Source organism: Equus przewalskii, chromosome 10, assembly GCF_037783145.1.
Source record: "Equus przewalskii isolate Varuska chromosome 10, EquPr2, whole genome shotgun sequence".
NCBI classification, from domain to species: domain Eukaryota; kingdom Metazoa; phylum Chordata; class Mammalia; order Perissodactyla; family Equidae; genus Equus; species Equus przewalskii.
The window spans coordinates 45,185,618-45,198,202 of NC_091840.1; the positions used below are offsets into that span (position 1 = coordinate 45,185,618).

At 47.2% G+C, this 12,585-nt stretch overlaps 1 protein-coding gene and 1 long non-coding RNA gene across 7 annotated transcripts; one reads left to right on the plus strand and one right to left on the minus strand.

Moving 5' to 3' along the window:
- Positions 1-208: 208 nt before the first annotated feature.
- Positions 209-12,388, minus strand: RILP (Rab interacting lysosomal protein). Of its 6 annotated transcripts, XM_008537723.2 has the most exons (9): positions 11,890-12,377; positions 11,723-11,816; positions 11,527-11,633; positions 11,219-11,431; positions 10,764-10,909; positions 10,251-10,373; positions 986-1,069; positions 616-714; positions 357-584 (listed from the first exon to the last, which is right to left on the minus strand). In XM_008537723.2, the coding sequence occupies exons 1-9, from the start codon at positions 12,115-12,117 to the stop codon at positions 503-505; spliced, it is 1,176 nt and encodes a 391-aa protein (XP_008535945.2). In that variant the 5' UTR covers positions 12,118-12,377; the 3' UTR covers positions 357-502. The 6 variants fall into 6 exon arrangements, with proteins under 6 accessions (XP_008535942.2, XP_008535943.2, XP_008535944.1 ...); XM_008537720.2 differs by having other exon boundaries at positions 209-714; positions 11,890-12,388; XM_008537721.2 differs by having other exon boundaries at positions 209-714; positions 11,723-11,810; positions 11,890-12,380.
- LOC139074120 (uncharacterized) lies at positions 3,904-7,500 on the plus strand. The gene is made up of 2 exons (XR_011523576.1): positions 3,904-4,029; positions 6,200-7,500. It is a non-coding gene; the product is annotated as an uncharacterized lncRNA (long non-coding RNA).
- Positions 12,389-12,585: the final 197 nt, after the last annotated feature.

Genomic DNA, 12,585 nt, shown 5'->3' on the forward strand with positions numbered 1-12,585 from the left:
GGTATTGGGGACAGGCGAAGGGATGGGATGGGGGGTGGGGAGCCACGGCTTTCCATTAGGCCACACTCCCTAAGGGAGGCCTGAGCTGGGAGAAGCCTCCACACCCAGTGACAACCAAGGAGACCTTGTGAGGAAACCTCAGCCTGCCATCGCTCCTGGCAGAGCTGGGCAGGGGCTGACCACTGACAGACAGACAGACAGGGAGCAGTTTTGGGTATCATGGGCAGTCGCTTTATTACATTAGCGTAGGCCATCCGCACAAACCCCTGGGAGGTAGGTAGTCAGCTCTCCATTTCGTGGATGGGGAACCTGAGACTCAGAGAGGAAGTTCTTTGATCTGGCCCTGGAGGCTTGGCACAGAGATAGAGGGAAGGAAGTAGGCTGAAGTCTCCATCATGCCCCAGCTCAGGCCATGATTGGAAAAGAGCCTGGGGAGGTCTGGGAAGGAGGGAGCCCTATCTTCATTTGAGGTCACACATCTTCCCACAGCTCCACACCAAAGTCAGGCCTCTGGGGCAGCTGAGATCTCCAGACAAAGATGTTCTTCGAGAGCAAAGCAGGCCCGGTCAGGAGTTGGGGGCTGTAGGGCTGTCCACAGGCTCCAAGTGGGGTTGCTGTGGGGCCTCCTCTTTTCCCCCAAGCTCACTGGGAGCCCTGCTGCTGCTGGTCTCGGCTTCAGGGGCCTCTGTGTCACCCCGATACCACAGGCCAAAGCTGGGGGGAGAGTCAAGAGGTACTTTGAGCCTGGATGCCAGAGAGGTCAAGGATATGGGCTGAGGACGGGGGTGGTGAGGAAAAGGGGATACAAAAGGAAGAAAGGGCAGCATGAGGGGCCAGGGCCAGAGAAGCAGGAGGAAGAGGGCATGCCTAGAGCTCAGCACAGCAGGGGGAGTGTCAGCGGAGCGGGAAGGGGATGCTGGAAAGAACCAAGGTGGGGCCCCTCCTTCACCCCACCACTTTTGCCCTTCCTCCTCTCCCAACTTACAAACTCTGTATTCTGGATTCAGGGGGTGGGGGGTGGTCTCCCTTATCGCTGGAGAGCAGGAGCCATGAGCCATCCTCGTCGTCACTGAGGCAGGGGGAGAGGAGAAAGGAGATGTAAGGGTCATTTGTCAAGGCCCTGAGGGACCACAGGAATCTAGCTGTGTTCATTCTTCTGTACAGCCCCCAGGACCAGGCAGGGGAGGACAGAGTGACTACAAGGCCCCCAAGGCTGGAGAGGGGACGCTGGGGAGATGAAGGCCATCTTGAGGCTTCGATTTTGTAATCTGACAGATAGCAGTCCCCTGACAAGGCTGCAGCTACATTAGGCCCCCTTGTCTGCGGGGATATGTTCCAAGACTCAGTGGATGCCTGAAGCCGCAGATATGGCCGAATCCTATAGATAGTGTTTTTCCCTATACATACATACCTATGTATGATAAAGTTTAATTTATAAATTAGGCACACTAAGAGATTAACAACAATAACTAACAATAAAATAGAACAATTACAGTCATGTGCTGCATAATGACATTTCAGTCAATGACAGACTGCATATATGACAGTGGTCCCATAAGATTGGTACCATATAACCTAGCTGCACAGTTGGCTATACCATCTAGGTTTGTGTAAGTCCTGCAGGGGAGAAAGAAATTTTCCTCTACTCTTCTAGGTTCCTCTGGCTCATCTGAGAATTAAATTGACGTTAGACAGATTAAACAAAAGTTTAAAACATGTATACATGGGAGAAACCCAGGAAAACCGAGGAACGCCACAAAATGGCAGAAGCCCTCACTTAATCCCATGCTTAGATAAAGACAAAAGAAGATGCTGAGAGTGGGGAGAGTCCGGGACTTCAAAGGGAAGGAGGTAATTTACAGGTAGGTGAAAAGGAGCAAATACTTGGAAAACAAGTGTTTGGCCACACACAAACAGAAGAACACGGAGGGGAGCCCAACAAACAGGCTTTTCTAGGTTCCTCCCTGTCTACCACCACGTTCATGTTATGCTAAGGGGATAGCTGCTTCCTGGGACAGGTTTTTAAATCTAAATTCTTTTAGGCAGTTAAGGGGGAGGTAACAAGAAAAACTTTCTGAATCTTTTGTTTCTTAAAAATAATCAGCCTAGGGGCCAGCCCGGTGGTGCATCGGTTAAGTTCACATGTTCCACTTCTCGGCAGCCTGGGGTTTGCTGGTTCGGATCCCAGATGCAGACATGGCACCGCTTGGCAAAAAGCCATGCTGTGGTAGGGGTTCCACGTGTAAAGCAGAGGAAGATGGGCATGGATGTTAGCTCAGGGCCAGTCTTCCTCAGCAAAATGGGGAGGATTGGCAGTAGTTAGCTCAGGGCTAGTAGTTCTCAAAAAAAAAAAAAATCAGCCTAAAATAATTCTCATGTCAAAGAGATACATTTTGGGGTGGCAAATTTTGTTCCCCTTCAGTATGCTCTATGATGTTCGCACAATGATAAAATCGCCTAACAACACATTTCTCAGAGGATATCCCCTCGTTAAGCGATGCATGGTGGTATAACAATATACTGTAATAAAAGTTATCATAGATCTTAGCAACCCTAGCATATGATTTTTTATTTCCTTATTAAGTCAAGAACTTTTGATTTTTCACTTAAAGGAAGCACTTTACATCCTCTCTTTGGCATGTCTGAATTGCCAGCATCACTACTCCTGCGCTTTGGGGCCGTTATTAAGTAAAATAAGGGTGACTTGAACACAAGCACTGCGATACCTCTCAGTCAATCTGATAATAGAGAGGGCTCTTAAGTGACTAAAGGGCAGGTAGCGTGTACAGCATGGATACACTGAACAAAGGCATGATTCACGTCCTGTGGGAGAGAGAGCAAGACAGCGCAAGATGTCATGATGCTACTCAGAACAGCGTGCAATTTAAAACTTATGAATTGTTTATTTCTGGAATTTTCTATTTAATATGTTTGAACTGTAGTTGACTGTGGGTAACTGAAAACTCAGAAAGCAAAACTGCAGATGAGGAGGAACTACTGTACAGTCTTACCTCTCCGAAAACAAACAGATCTAGCCAAGGCAAGGAAGCAAAAAACGAACGTGGAGGAACAGCGTTAGCAGGTTTCTTCAGTAGTATGTATAGCAAGCATGGCTAGTGGGAGCAGTGTGATCCAGAGAGAAGGGTGGCAGGCTCAGCAGGGCAGTCTGGATGGCAGGCTTGATACTGACCCTGATATCAGTTTCCCTACATTAAACCCAGCACATATGGGGTTAAAACCAAAACACTCATTCCCTGCTTACTCCCTGGCTTCCTGGCTCCAAAATCCACTATCCTCCATGGAGACAGACACCACCAAGGACAAGCATCTGTACTCATTATCTCCTCCTCGCAAAGAGATACAGGCTGGTTCCCACTAGCTGACCAGCAAGGCCAGGGGCTCCCTCCTCTCTGCAAATAGTCTCAAGGCCAAATATAGGCTGGTGGGAAAGGTCCGACCAGAAAGGTCATATGCTCTGCCTCCCCTACCTAAAACTCCAAATAAAAACCCTTCCTTTTAGCTTTTTGGGGAGTTTGGGATTTCAGCGTTAGCTGCCCTCTCTCCTTGCTCAGTGCTGTGCAATAATAAAGTTCCTACTTTCTTCCACTACCCCTGGTGTCAGAGATTGGCTTGCTGTGCAACGGGTGAGCGAACTCACTTCAGGTTCGGTATCAATTTGGAGACCCAGATGGGACAATGTCCCAGATGGACGTCTTGCCTGTGGCACACTGGCCTCTGGATAAAGGTCTCTCTTGGAAGCTGTCCTGCAGCTGCCTGAGCCCCTTGTCGCAGGGACAGCCCCAAGCGACTGGCTGCTGACCCGACATCGTTGGCCCACAGCACTTTTGCTTTGGTGGTGGAAGAAACTAGGTTTAGGACTTAGGAAGACGTCTCTTGTAAGTAGCTCGTAGTTTTTGTCTTTGTCTTTGTGTTAACCTTTTCCAACAGGACCGGCCGGAAATAATGGGTACTTTGGCAGCCCTCTGGGCTCCGTCTGTCTTGAAGTCTCCAAGCCCTCGCCAGATTTTGGTAAGTCCCCCGGGTGTGCACAACCAAGTTCCCTTGTCCTTGCTCATCTGGGAAGACTCTGCATGGCGAATCTTCATTTGTTGGGCGCCCCCGAGTGCAGGACACGGACTAAGCTGGGACTGGAAGCACTTTGGTTTTTGGTTTTGGTCTTCATTTTGGCTTCCGAGTGGTTTTGTGCCCGAGTGGTTTTGGGAAAGCGTGCTTGTTTGGTATTTGTTGTTGTTGTCTGTTTGTCTGTCCTTTTAAAAGTGTTAACATGGGAGGTGCTGCCTCTATTCCACCTAAGAGCCCCTAGGGAAAAACCTTGGCTGATAGTCGGCCTATAGCTATAAGCCAATGTCTGAAGAGGGATGATTTTCTTTTGTAACACCACGCGGCCACAATATTCTTTAGACTCTGGAGAAAAAAAGAAAGGCCAAACAATGGATCCTTAAGTTGGGAAACTTTTTAGAGAGCTCTCATGATAAACAGCTGTTTTATTGGTACCTATGAAAAGACCAAATTAAAAGGAAACTATAATGACTAGTCTTAAGAACTTAATCAAACTTGGGGTCTCAGTTTCTTCTCATGGTCTTACAGATGCTAATAAAAGCATTAAGTTAACATAGAGAAATCAGAAAGGGAAGAGTCACAGGACTCATCCCAATGGGACAAAAATCTTTAGCTAGTTATTAAAAAGAAAAATGGGATAAATGGAACAGACATGAATAAAGTTAAAACAAAGGTTTTAATAAAACACTGCCTAAGGTTGGATGGGCTGAAGGGACCCCCCCAACATTAACGGACATCAGACAAACCTGTTCTATTTACCCCCGTTTGAAAAACTTAAAAGGTCAGGAGGCAAAAATCAAAGTGAAAAACCTGACCAGCAATTGTTTGGGGCAACAGTTAGGCTATTAAGGTTAATAAGACTATAAAGATTAAAGTGTTTAAGCTAATATTATATGAAGAGGTTATGTCAACTTTGCCTGAATGTTTTCTTTGGGAATAAATGTTATGTCTAACTGGGAATGCCTCCCCTACACGATATTGTAATACCAAAACTTGTTAATGGAATTCTAGGGTAGGTTATAATTAAAGTATAACAGTTAGTAAAATTAAGATAAAAGTTTTATAAAAATTGATATACTTAAACAGACCAATTTGAGTTCACCCAAACTGATATATGCAATTGGAAAAGCCAGCTGCAACAACGGGGAGTCTGTTTTAATCTTTTGAGGCTTCTAAATAAAATTAGAAATACTTTTACTGCCTCTTTAAGAAAAAATAATTAAATAATTCAACATGCCAGCAGCTGAACCCAAATCTGCTGCTTTTGTCTCCTCTCTCGCTGAGCTTCCCATCAATCTGAGCTGAGCTTCAACTCTCCCAAAATTCCTGATGTAAAATGGAACAAGTAAAAATAAGCAAACTTTTGAGATAATTTGGAATTGTAATGGCCATTCTGAAAACCTGTTTCAGAAGAGGATTCAAAATCTCTCATAATGGAATGCAGTCTTTAATGAATATGCAAAAACTTCTAAGAGACAAAGTTATTTAACAAGATATAAAATGATCTTTGATGAATGAAACCCTGTTTAAGTTTGCTGGTTTGATAAAATAAACATGTCCTCAAAGTTATCAGCATTGGATATGATGCAGACACACAGCCTGGGTTTACTGGTCAAATGAGCTCCTGTCATCTCTGCTACAAAATTTATCAGCAAAACTCATAACTCAGTATAATAGCTAATTTTGTTTGATGTTTCATAAGGTTTTTGTAGATGATCTAAATATAATTGCTAAAGACAAGTAAACTAAATAAATGTAAAAAGGATAAAAGTTTTTGGAAAAACTTTTTAATGATAATTATATGTATTATGATGTATGTACTTAAAACAACTGAGGATGATAGTTAAATTGCTGTAATGTCACATGAAGTTTTAAAGAGTAATTGTTAAAACTGGGTAAGAGTTTTAAGTACAATAATTATGTTTTATAGTCTGCATACCTAAAAAACAGCTTCCAAAATCTTTTTTGGAAACTTAAACTTTATAGCTTTACTAAGTTAAGTTAAATAATAACAGTTTATTTGGTATCTAGGTCATTTCCACATAAGATACAATATTAAAGGTTAACTACTAGGCATATATTTATCTGCCTTTGGTTTCTTTTTTTTTTTTTGAGGAAGACCAGCCCTGAGCTAACTGCTGCCAATCCTCCTCTTTTTGCTGAGGAAGACTCGCCCTGAGCTAACGTCTGTGCCCATCTTCCTCTACTTTACATATGGGATGCCTACCACAGCATGGCTTTTGCCAAGTGGTGCCATGTCCGCACCCGGGATCCGAACTGGCAAACCCTGGGCCCCCAAGAAGCAGAAAGTGCGAACTTAACCGCTGTGCCACTGGGCCAGCCCTGCCTTTGGTTTCTTATATCAAAGAAACTGAAAAGTGCTTAGCTTTATTGATAAACATGTTTTATGTATGCTGAGAAATTTTCTATGAGAAAACATATATTTCTAAAAGGTTTGTATACAAGGAAAGTAAAATATATGTTTTCAGTAAAAAAAATAAAGAATAGAAATATTTTTCTTTCTTGAGTTGAGAAAGATAAATTTGTCCTAAAATACTGGGACAAATTCTAAATGTAAAAAAAGTAACCAAAGGTTTGTAAAAGTAAAGCCCTAAAGAGTTTTATGTATGGTCAAGTTGGCCAGGATTAAAGTAAATCCAATTAAGTAAATGAACTTATATGTCAAAAGTAAACTGGTACAAAATTAAAACTTGGTTTCCTCTTTCTTAAAAGATAATTTTCCTAAACTTTTAATCTGCTTTTGATAAAAAGATTATAAAAAGGTGGTTTTTTCCACTATTTTAACTCTGTTTCCCCTTGACTGTTTCTGTTGTCACTTCAAATAGATATCTGAACATGGTTTCACAGTGAACCTGGTTTCCTATCTGAACAAATGTTTTAAAGCTTTTAATATTTTTGACAAGCTTCCCCCCGCCACACACACATATTCAAGTTCTGAGTAAACGCTTTCTTTTGGCCTGGAAGAAGAGGGAAAGTTTCTCTGGGGATTTTCAGAGGGCTGCTGGGACTTCTCAGAGAAATTTGCTCTCTTCCTATAAGAAAAATGCTAAACTAATATTTTGTATATTGTTACATAAGAAGCGTTGTCAAATAAGTAATGATAAACTTTCTTAAATGGTATTATATAAATGAGTGTTATTGATATAAATATTTAAAAAATTATCTGATCTGTTCTGATTGTCAGCCATAATTCTGGTTATTATCTCAAAATGTTGTATATCACAGAGATGGTCAAATGCCTTTGTCAGTTACATTTTTGAATGTTTCGTTATTTGCAGACAGTTGCTGTTTTACTTTGATATTTTTGCAAATATGTTTCATCTTCAGAGAAAGTCATGGAAAGGACTCTGACACTCTAGAATACAGGTTTCCAATAAACTTTGAGATTATAAAGCTAAACTGGGTAAAAATTACAGAACTGAAAGAGAAACTGATGACCTCACAAACTGCCAATGAGATTAAGATCAAGAACCAATTACACAGGACTGAATAAACCAATAGGGAGGATTATAATTTTTATAGCTTTTTGATTGAGATATTGCTGATTTTTGATGTTTTGCTTTTTTCAGATTTAAGAAAACCTTTTTCTCTATTCTCTTAAGGAAATATGACTTATAGCAATTTGTAAACAAAATTGAAACATTTATCTTTTTCTCCCTATCTGAGCCCTCCAAAACGTAAAAACTCCTGATGAGTAAGTATTCTTATTCTCATGGCAATGTGATTGTTTGCATAAGTCCAATAAGAATCTGTTCTTCTTATAACAGGACACAGTTGGAAACACTGGTTATATTACTGAGGCTTTGACTGGAACATCATATTTGAAAAAACATACGGGCTTAAATATAACAAGACAGCTTTTGAGGAATGAAGGTTGACATCCTGGAATAAAGCCATTTGGAAATATTGGCCTGGTACCTTACTTATGGGTTCAGTGACCTAGTAAGGTTGAGCAAAGAATGTCACTCCCTCTGGCAGACACAAGGAACCTCAATATTTTGGGGAACCTCATGAAGAGAGGGGTTCACCCAAATCTGTAGGTACTGCAGGCAGAATCTGATGACAGGTCCTTTGCTTGGCTTTCCTTGAGAGGCCTTTAAAGTTCAACCCAAGATTCCTTATAAGGTTCCAGCAAAGCAGATTTAAAAGAGCCTATATGATCAATTACTACTCTTGCTGTACTTATATAAATAATTATGCCAAATTTATTAAAACTAGACATTTTGCAAACCAGTTAGTCTTAATTTGGCTATGTCTAGTGAAACTGAGGGTGATTTTAGAAAGAAAGAATATGTTTCAATAGAAACTATAGGGGCTGGCTCCATGGCCGAGTGGTTAAGTTTGTGCGCTCCGCTGCAGCGGCCCAGGGTTCGGATCCTGGGCGCGGACATGGCACCGCTCATCAGGCCACGTTGAGGTGGCGTCCCACATCCCACAACTAGAAGGACCTGCAACTAAGATATACAACTATGTACAGGGGGGTTGGGAAGATAAAGCAGAAAAAAAAAAAAAAAAAGATTGGCAACAGTTGTTAGCTCAGGTGCCAATCTTTAAAAAAAAAAAAAAAAGAAACTATAATAACATTTGTGGATATTGGATTTTGGTTCTGTCAATTGTCTTTCAGATTTTTGTTACATCTGTTAACTGGACTGTATCCTAAATCCTTTTAGTCTCCTGAAACATCTGGCTAAAAACCTCTAAACGAACATTTTCAGGGTTTTTTTCCCCATCATTGTCATTTGGAGTCATTGAAAACTAAATCTGCCCTTTTTCTTGAAGCCTTGCAAACTGAAGCTGGAGGACCTAATATAAACTTAAGAGAGATTCATGTCTACTGCTATATAAGCCACTCAAGAAGTTACCTGAGTGCCCAATGACACCATCAGAGACATTTCAAACTGCAAAAGATGCTTTGACCCTGACTTCTAGGAATCTTGATTGGCTGCCCCCTGGGCTCCGAAACTGGTTTATAATTTTCTCCAACGATTAACCTTGTTTTTCTCTTTTTGTTTCTCTAGAAAAACTTCTTATTAAATACCTGGTTACTTACTTACATGATACAGGCCTTCGAGAGCCCACCAGCATCACCGCCTTATTAAAAGACTGGTTCAATGAGATGAAACAACCTATGCCCCATTTCGGCAGGAAGTAGCTAGATTGGTCACCACCCCAAACCCCTCAAGATTGAGGGATGAACATAAAATAGGAGGGAATTAATACCGACCCTGATATCAGTTTCCCTACATTAAATCCAGCATATATGGGGTTAAAACCAAAACACTCATTCCCTGCTTACTCCCTGGCTTCCTGGTTCCAGAATCCACTATCCTCCATGGAGACAGACACCACCAAGGACAAGCACCTGCATTCACTATCTCCTCCCTGCCAAGGAGATACAGTCTGGTGGGAAAGCTGCTGACCAGCAAGGTCATGGTCTCCCTCCTCTCTGCAAGTAGTCTCAAGGCCAAACACAGGCTGGTGGGAAAGCTCAGACCAGCAAGGCCATATGCTCTGCCTCCCCTACCTAAAACCCCATATAAAAACCCTTCCTGTTAGCTTTTCGGGGAGTTTGGGATTTCAGCGTCAGCTGCCCTCTCTCCTTGCTCAGCGCTGTGCAAAAATAAAATTCCTACTTTCTTCCACCACACCTGGTGTCAGAGATTGGCTTGCTGCACAATGGGTGAGCGAACTCACTTCAGGTTCGATATCAGGCTCAGGGAGTGACCAGACTAGAGAAGCAGGCCCAAGGGGTGACCAAGCCAGAATGGTAGGCTCAACAGGGCAGGCTGGACAGCAGGCTCAGGGGGTCACCAGGCTGGAGTGGCAGGCTCAGCAGGACAGTCTGGGCAGCACGCTCAGGAGGTAACCAGGCTGGAGTGGCTGGCTCTGTAGGATAGGCTAGACAGTAAGCTCAGGGGATAACCCAGCCAGGTTAGCAGGTTCAAGAGTGACTAGGCTAGGTGACAGGCTCAAGGGGTCACTAGACTGGGGTGACAGGATCAGTCTGAGACAGACTGAGAAGAGGATGAGGCGGGGTGAGCAGCTCAGGAGGTGGCTAGGCTGGGTAGAGCATAAGCAAGTTGGGTCATCAGGCTCAGCAGAACAAAGGAGGGAGGGCTGGCTCAGTGGGAATGGAGAAAGGGACTTACCTGCTTTCCGCTTCCTCTGGGGTCCCTAACATCTTGGCTTTGATCTTCTTCCGCTGCTTTTTGACAGCCACCTTCATGGCTTCTAGGAGAAGCCCAGGGACCCGGTGGTCTGCAAGCAGCTCCCTAGAGAAGAAGGGGAGGGGCAAGGAAAAAGCGGTGGGGATGCCGACAGTAGATCTCACCCAAGCACCTGTGCAAGTTGTTCCCCGTTTTTGAAACACTCTGTCTTGCTATCATCCCTCAGCCCTTAGCTTAGGTGTCATCCCTCCTAGCGACACTTCCTTGACTGCTGTTGCAGCGGCTGTGACCCTTTGCACTGCCCCTCCCCCATTTGGATGAAGTTCCAAGAGGGCAGGGGCTGTGATTCACGTCCTTCCAGTGCCCAGGACAGGGCCCAGCACATGGCGCTGTGGATACATCAATGAACCAAAGAATGAGGCGGGGGACCTGAGGCCCTGGAACAGGTGTAAGTGGAGCCCCCTCAGCGTCCCAGGCCCTGCCCGGCGCCCTCACCGCTGGAAGTAGGCCAGCTCCTCCTTTAGCAGGAACACGTTGGCTTTGAGCTCATTACGCTCCTGAAGGATCTGCTCAAGCTCCTCTCGACTGAAGTTGCACTGTCCCACCTGGGAGGGGCGCCCTGGCTGCTGCGGGGCATCCGCCTGCGGAAGGACAGGCTGGGTCAGAGGTGAGCCTCAGCGGGCCCTCCCCTATCCCCAGGCATCACAGAAACGCGAGAGGAAGCGACCAGCAGGGAGACTTGGGAGGCAAGGGCGCTACAATAGATGACAGACCAGTGCTCTGTGGGGGCCAAGAGTTGGGGCAGAGGCAGGCTCGGGGTGCACACTGTGCGCCACCTTCCAACTTCCCGGTGGACCTGCTACGCGGCACGGCAAACCTTTCCCGAGTGCCCACCAAGTGCTACAAGCTGTGAGTCCTGGGATGGGTTCCTGACATCATCGGGCACTTGCCGGGTCCCCAGGGGTCCCGGGGGCTCCTGCGCCAGCAGTCGCCGGCTCGGCCTGGTCCCGCGCCGGCCCCTGAGCCAGCTCCACGGCCCCTTCGCGCCGCGGCTCGAGCTGGCTCTCGCGGTCCCGCGCGGCGCGCAGCTGGGTTTGCACCGCTGCCAGCTTCTGCCGCAACTCTGCGTTCACCAGCAGGAGGCGCTGCAGCTGCTCCTGCAACTGGGGGCGGAGCAGAGAGAGGGGGCTGGTGGGCGCGGCGCCCGGCGCAGAGAGCCCCGCCCCGCCCCGCGCCCATCGCCCCGCCCCGCCCGGACCGCTTCGGTCTCCTGGCTACGCTGCTGGAGGTCGCGGTTGTGCGCCCGGAGTTCGTCCCGCTGTCGGTCGGTCACCTCCTTGAGCTGCCGCAGCAGAGCTCGGTTCTCTAAGGAAGGGGCGTTCTTAGCGGCGGCCCGCGGGAGGGAGGCCCCGAGCCGGCGCCCGCCCCGCCCCTCTGGCCGGGCCCGCGCTCACCCTGCGGTCCCGAGCGCAGCTCTCTGCGGAGGCGCTCGTTCTCCTCCCGCAGCCGCCGCAGCTCCACTTCGGCCTGCTGCGCCGCCACCTGCAGCTGGCGAGGCTGGGCTCTCAGGGTTGCGCCCCGCCGACCCCGCGGTGGCGAGGGAGGGGGCAGTGTGACTCACCGAGTCCGGGGTGGGCCCCACGGCCGCCTTTTCCAGGAGCTCCAGCGCCCGCACCACGAGCGGCACGAGCCCGGCCGCCGCCTCCGGCCCGAAGCGGCGCGCCAGCTCCTGCAGCTCGGTGCCCAGGGCCCCCGCTAGATGGTACACGAGCTCCGCGGTCGTCCCCGACCCCGCAGTCACTTGAGGCCCCCAGACGTGCGCCCCAGGCGTCGCCCTCCTGGGCTCCATGTCCTCTGACTGTCAACAGCTGCGACAGCCCCCAGCCCCAATGGGGCAGGAAAAAGCCACAGTTCCGGCCCAGGAAGCAGTTTAGAGCCGTAGAGGGCGGAGGTAGAAGCGACAGGGCGGAGCGATCAAGGGAAAAGGCGTGGGGAAGGAGACAGTGGCCTGGGCACCCTGGGCCCTGCCCTGTTCAGGCCCCCAAGGTCACAGGAAGCAGGACAGCCAACTTCCAGCCAGGCGTCCAAGAACTGAGGTCTAGGGCTCCCACTGGTCACTTGGGTCAAGCCCTCCTCAGAGCCCGATCCAGGCTCCACCCCTGCCTGGAATCATGGGGCCCGACTTGGCTGCCAAGAGCTCCAGGCAAGAGGCTGAGGCCAGTGACTGCCAACTGTCCCGCTGTGCCTGTTTCCCCAACCAGGAGTGACACAAAGCTTAAGGAGCTGGGCTGGGCACCACAGCTGCAGAAAACAAGCC

Coding starts and splice junctions, on each gene's coding strand:
- RILP (XM_008537723.2), bottom strand. CDS start 12,117: ATGGAGCCCAGGAGGGCGACGCCTGGGGCGCACGTCTGGGGGCCTCAA. Junction 11,634..11,722: donor GCTGCGCTCGGGACCGCAGG/GTGAGCGCGGGC, acceptor CCCCTTCCTTAG/AGAACCGAGCTCTGCTGCGG. Junction 715..985: donor GAATCCAGAATACAGAGTTT/GTAAGTTGGGAG, acceptor CTCTCCCCCCAG/CTTTGGCCTGTGGTATCGGG.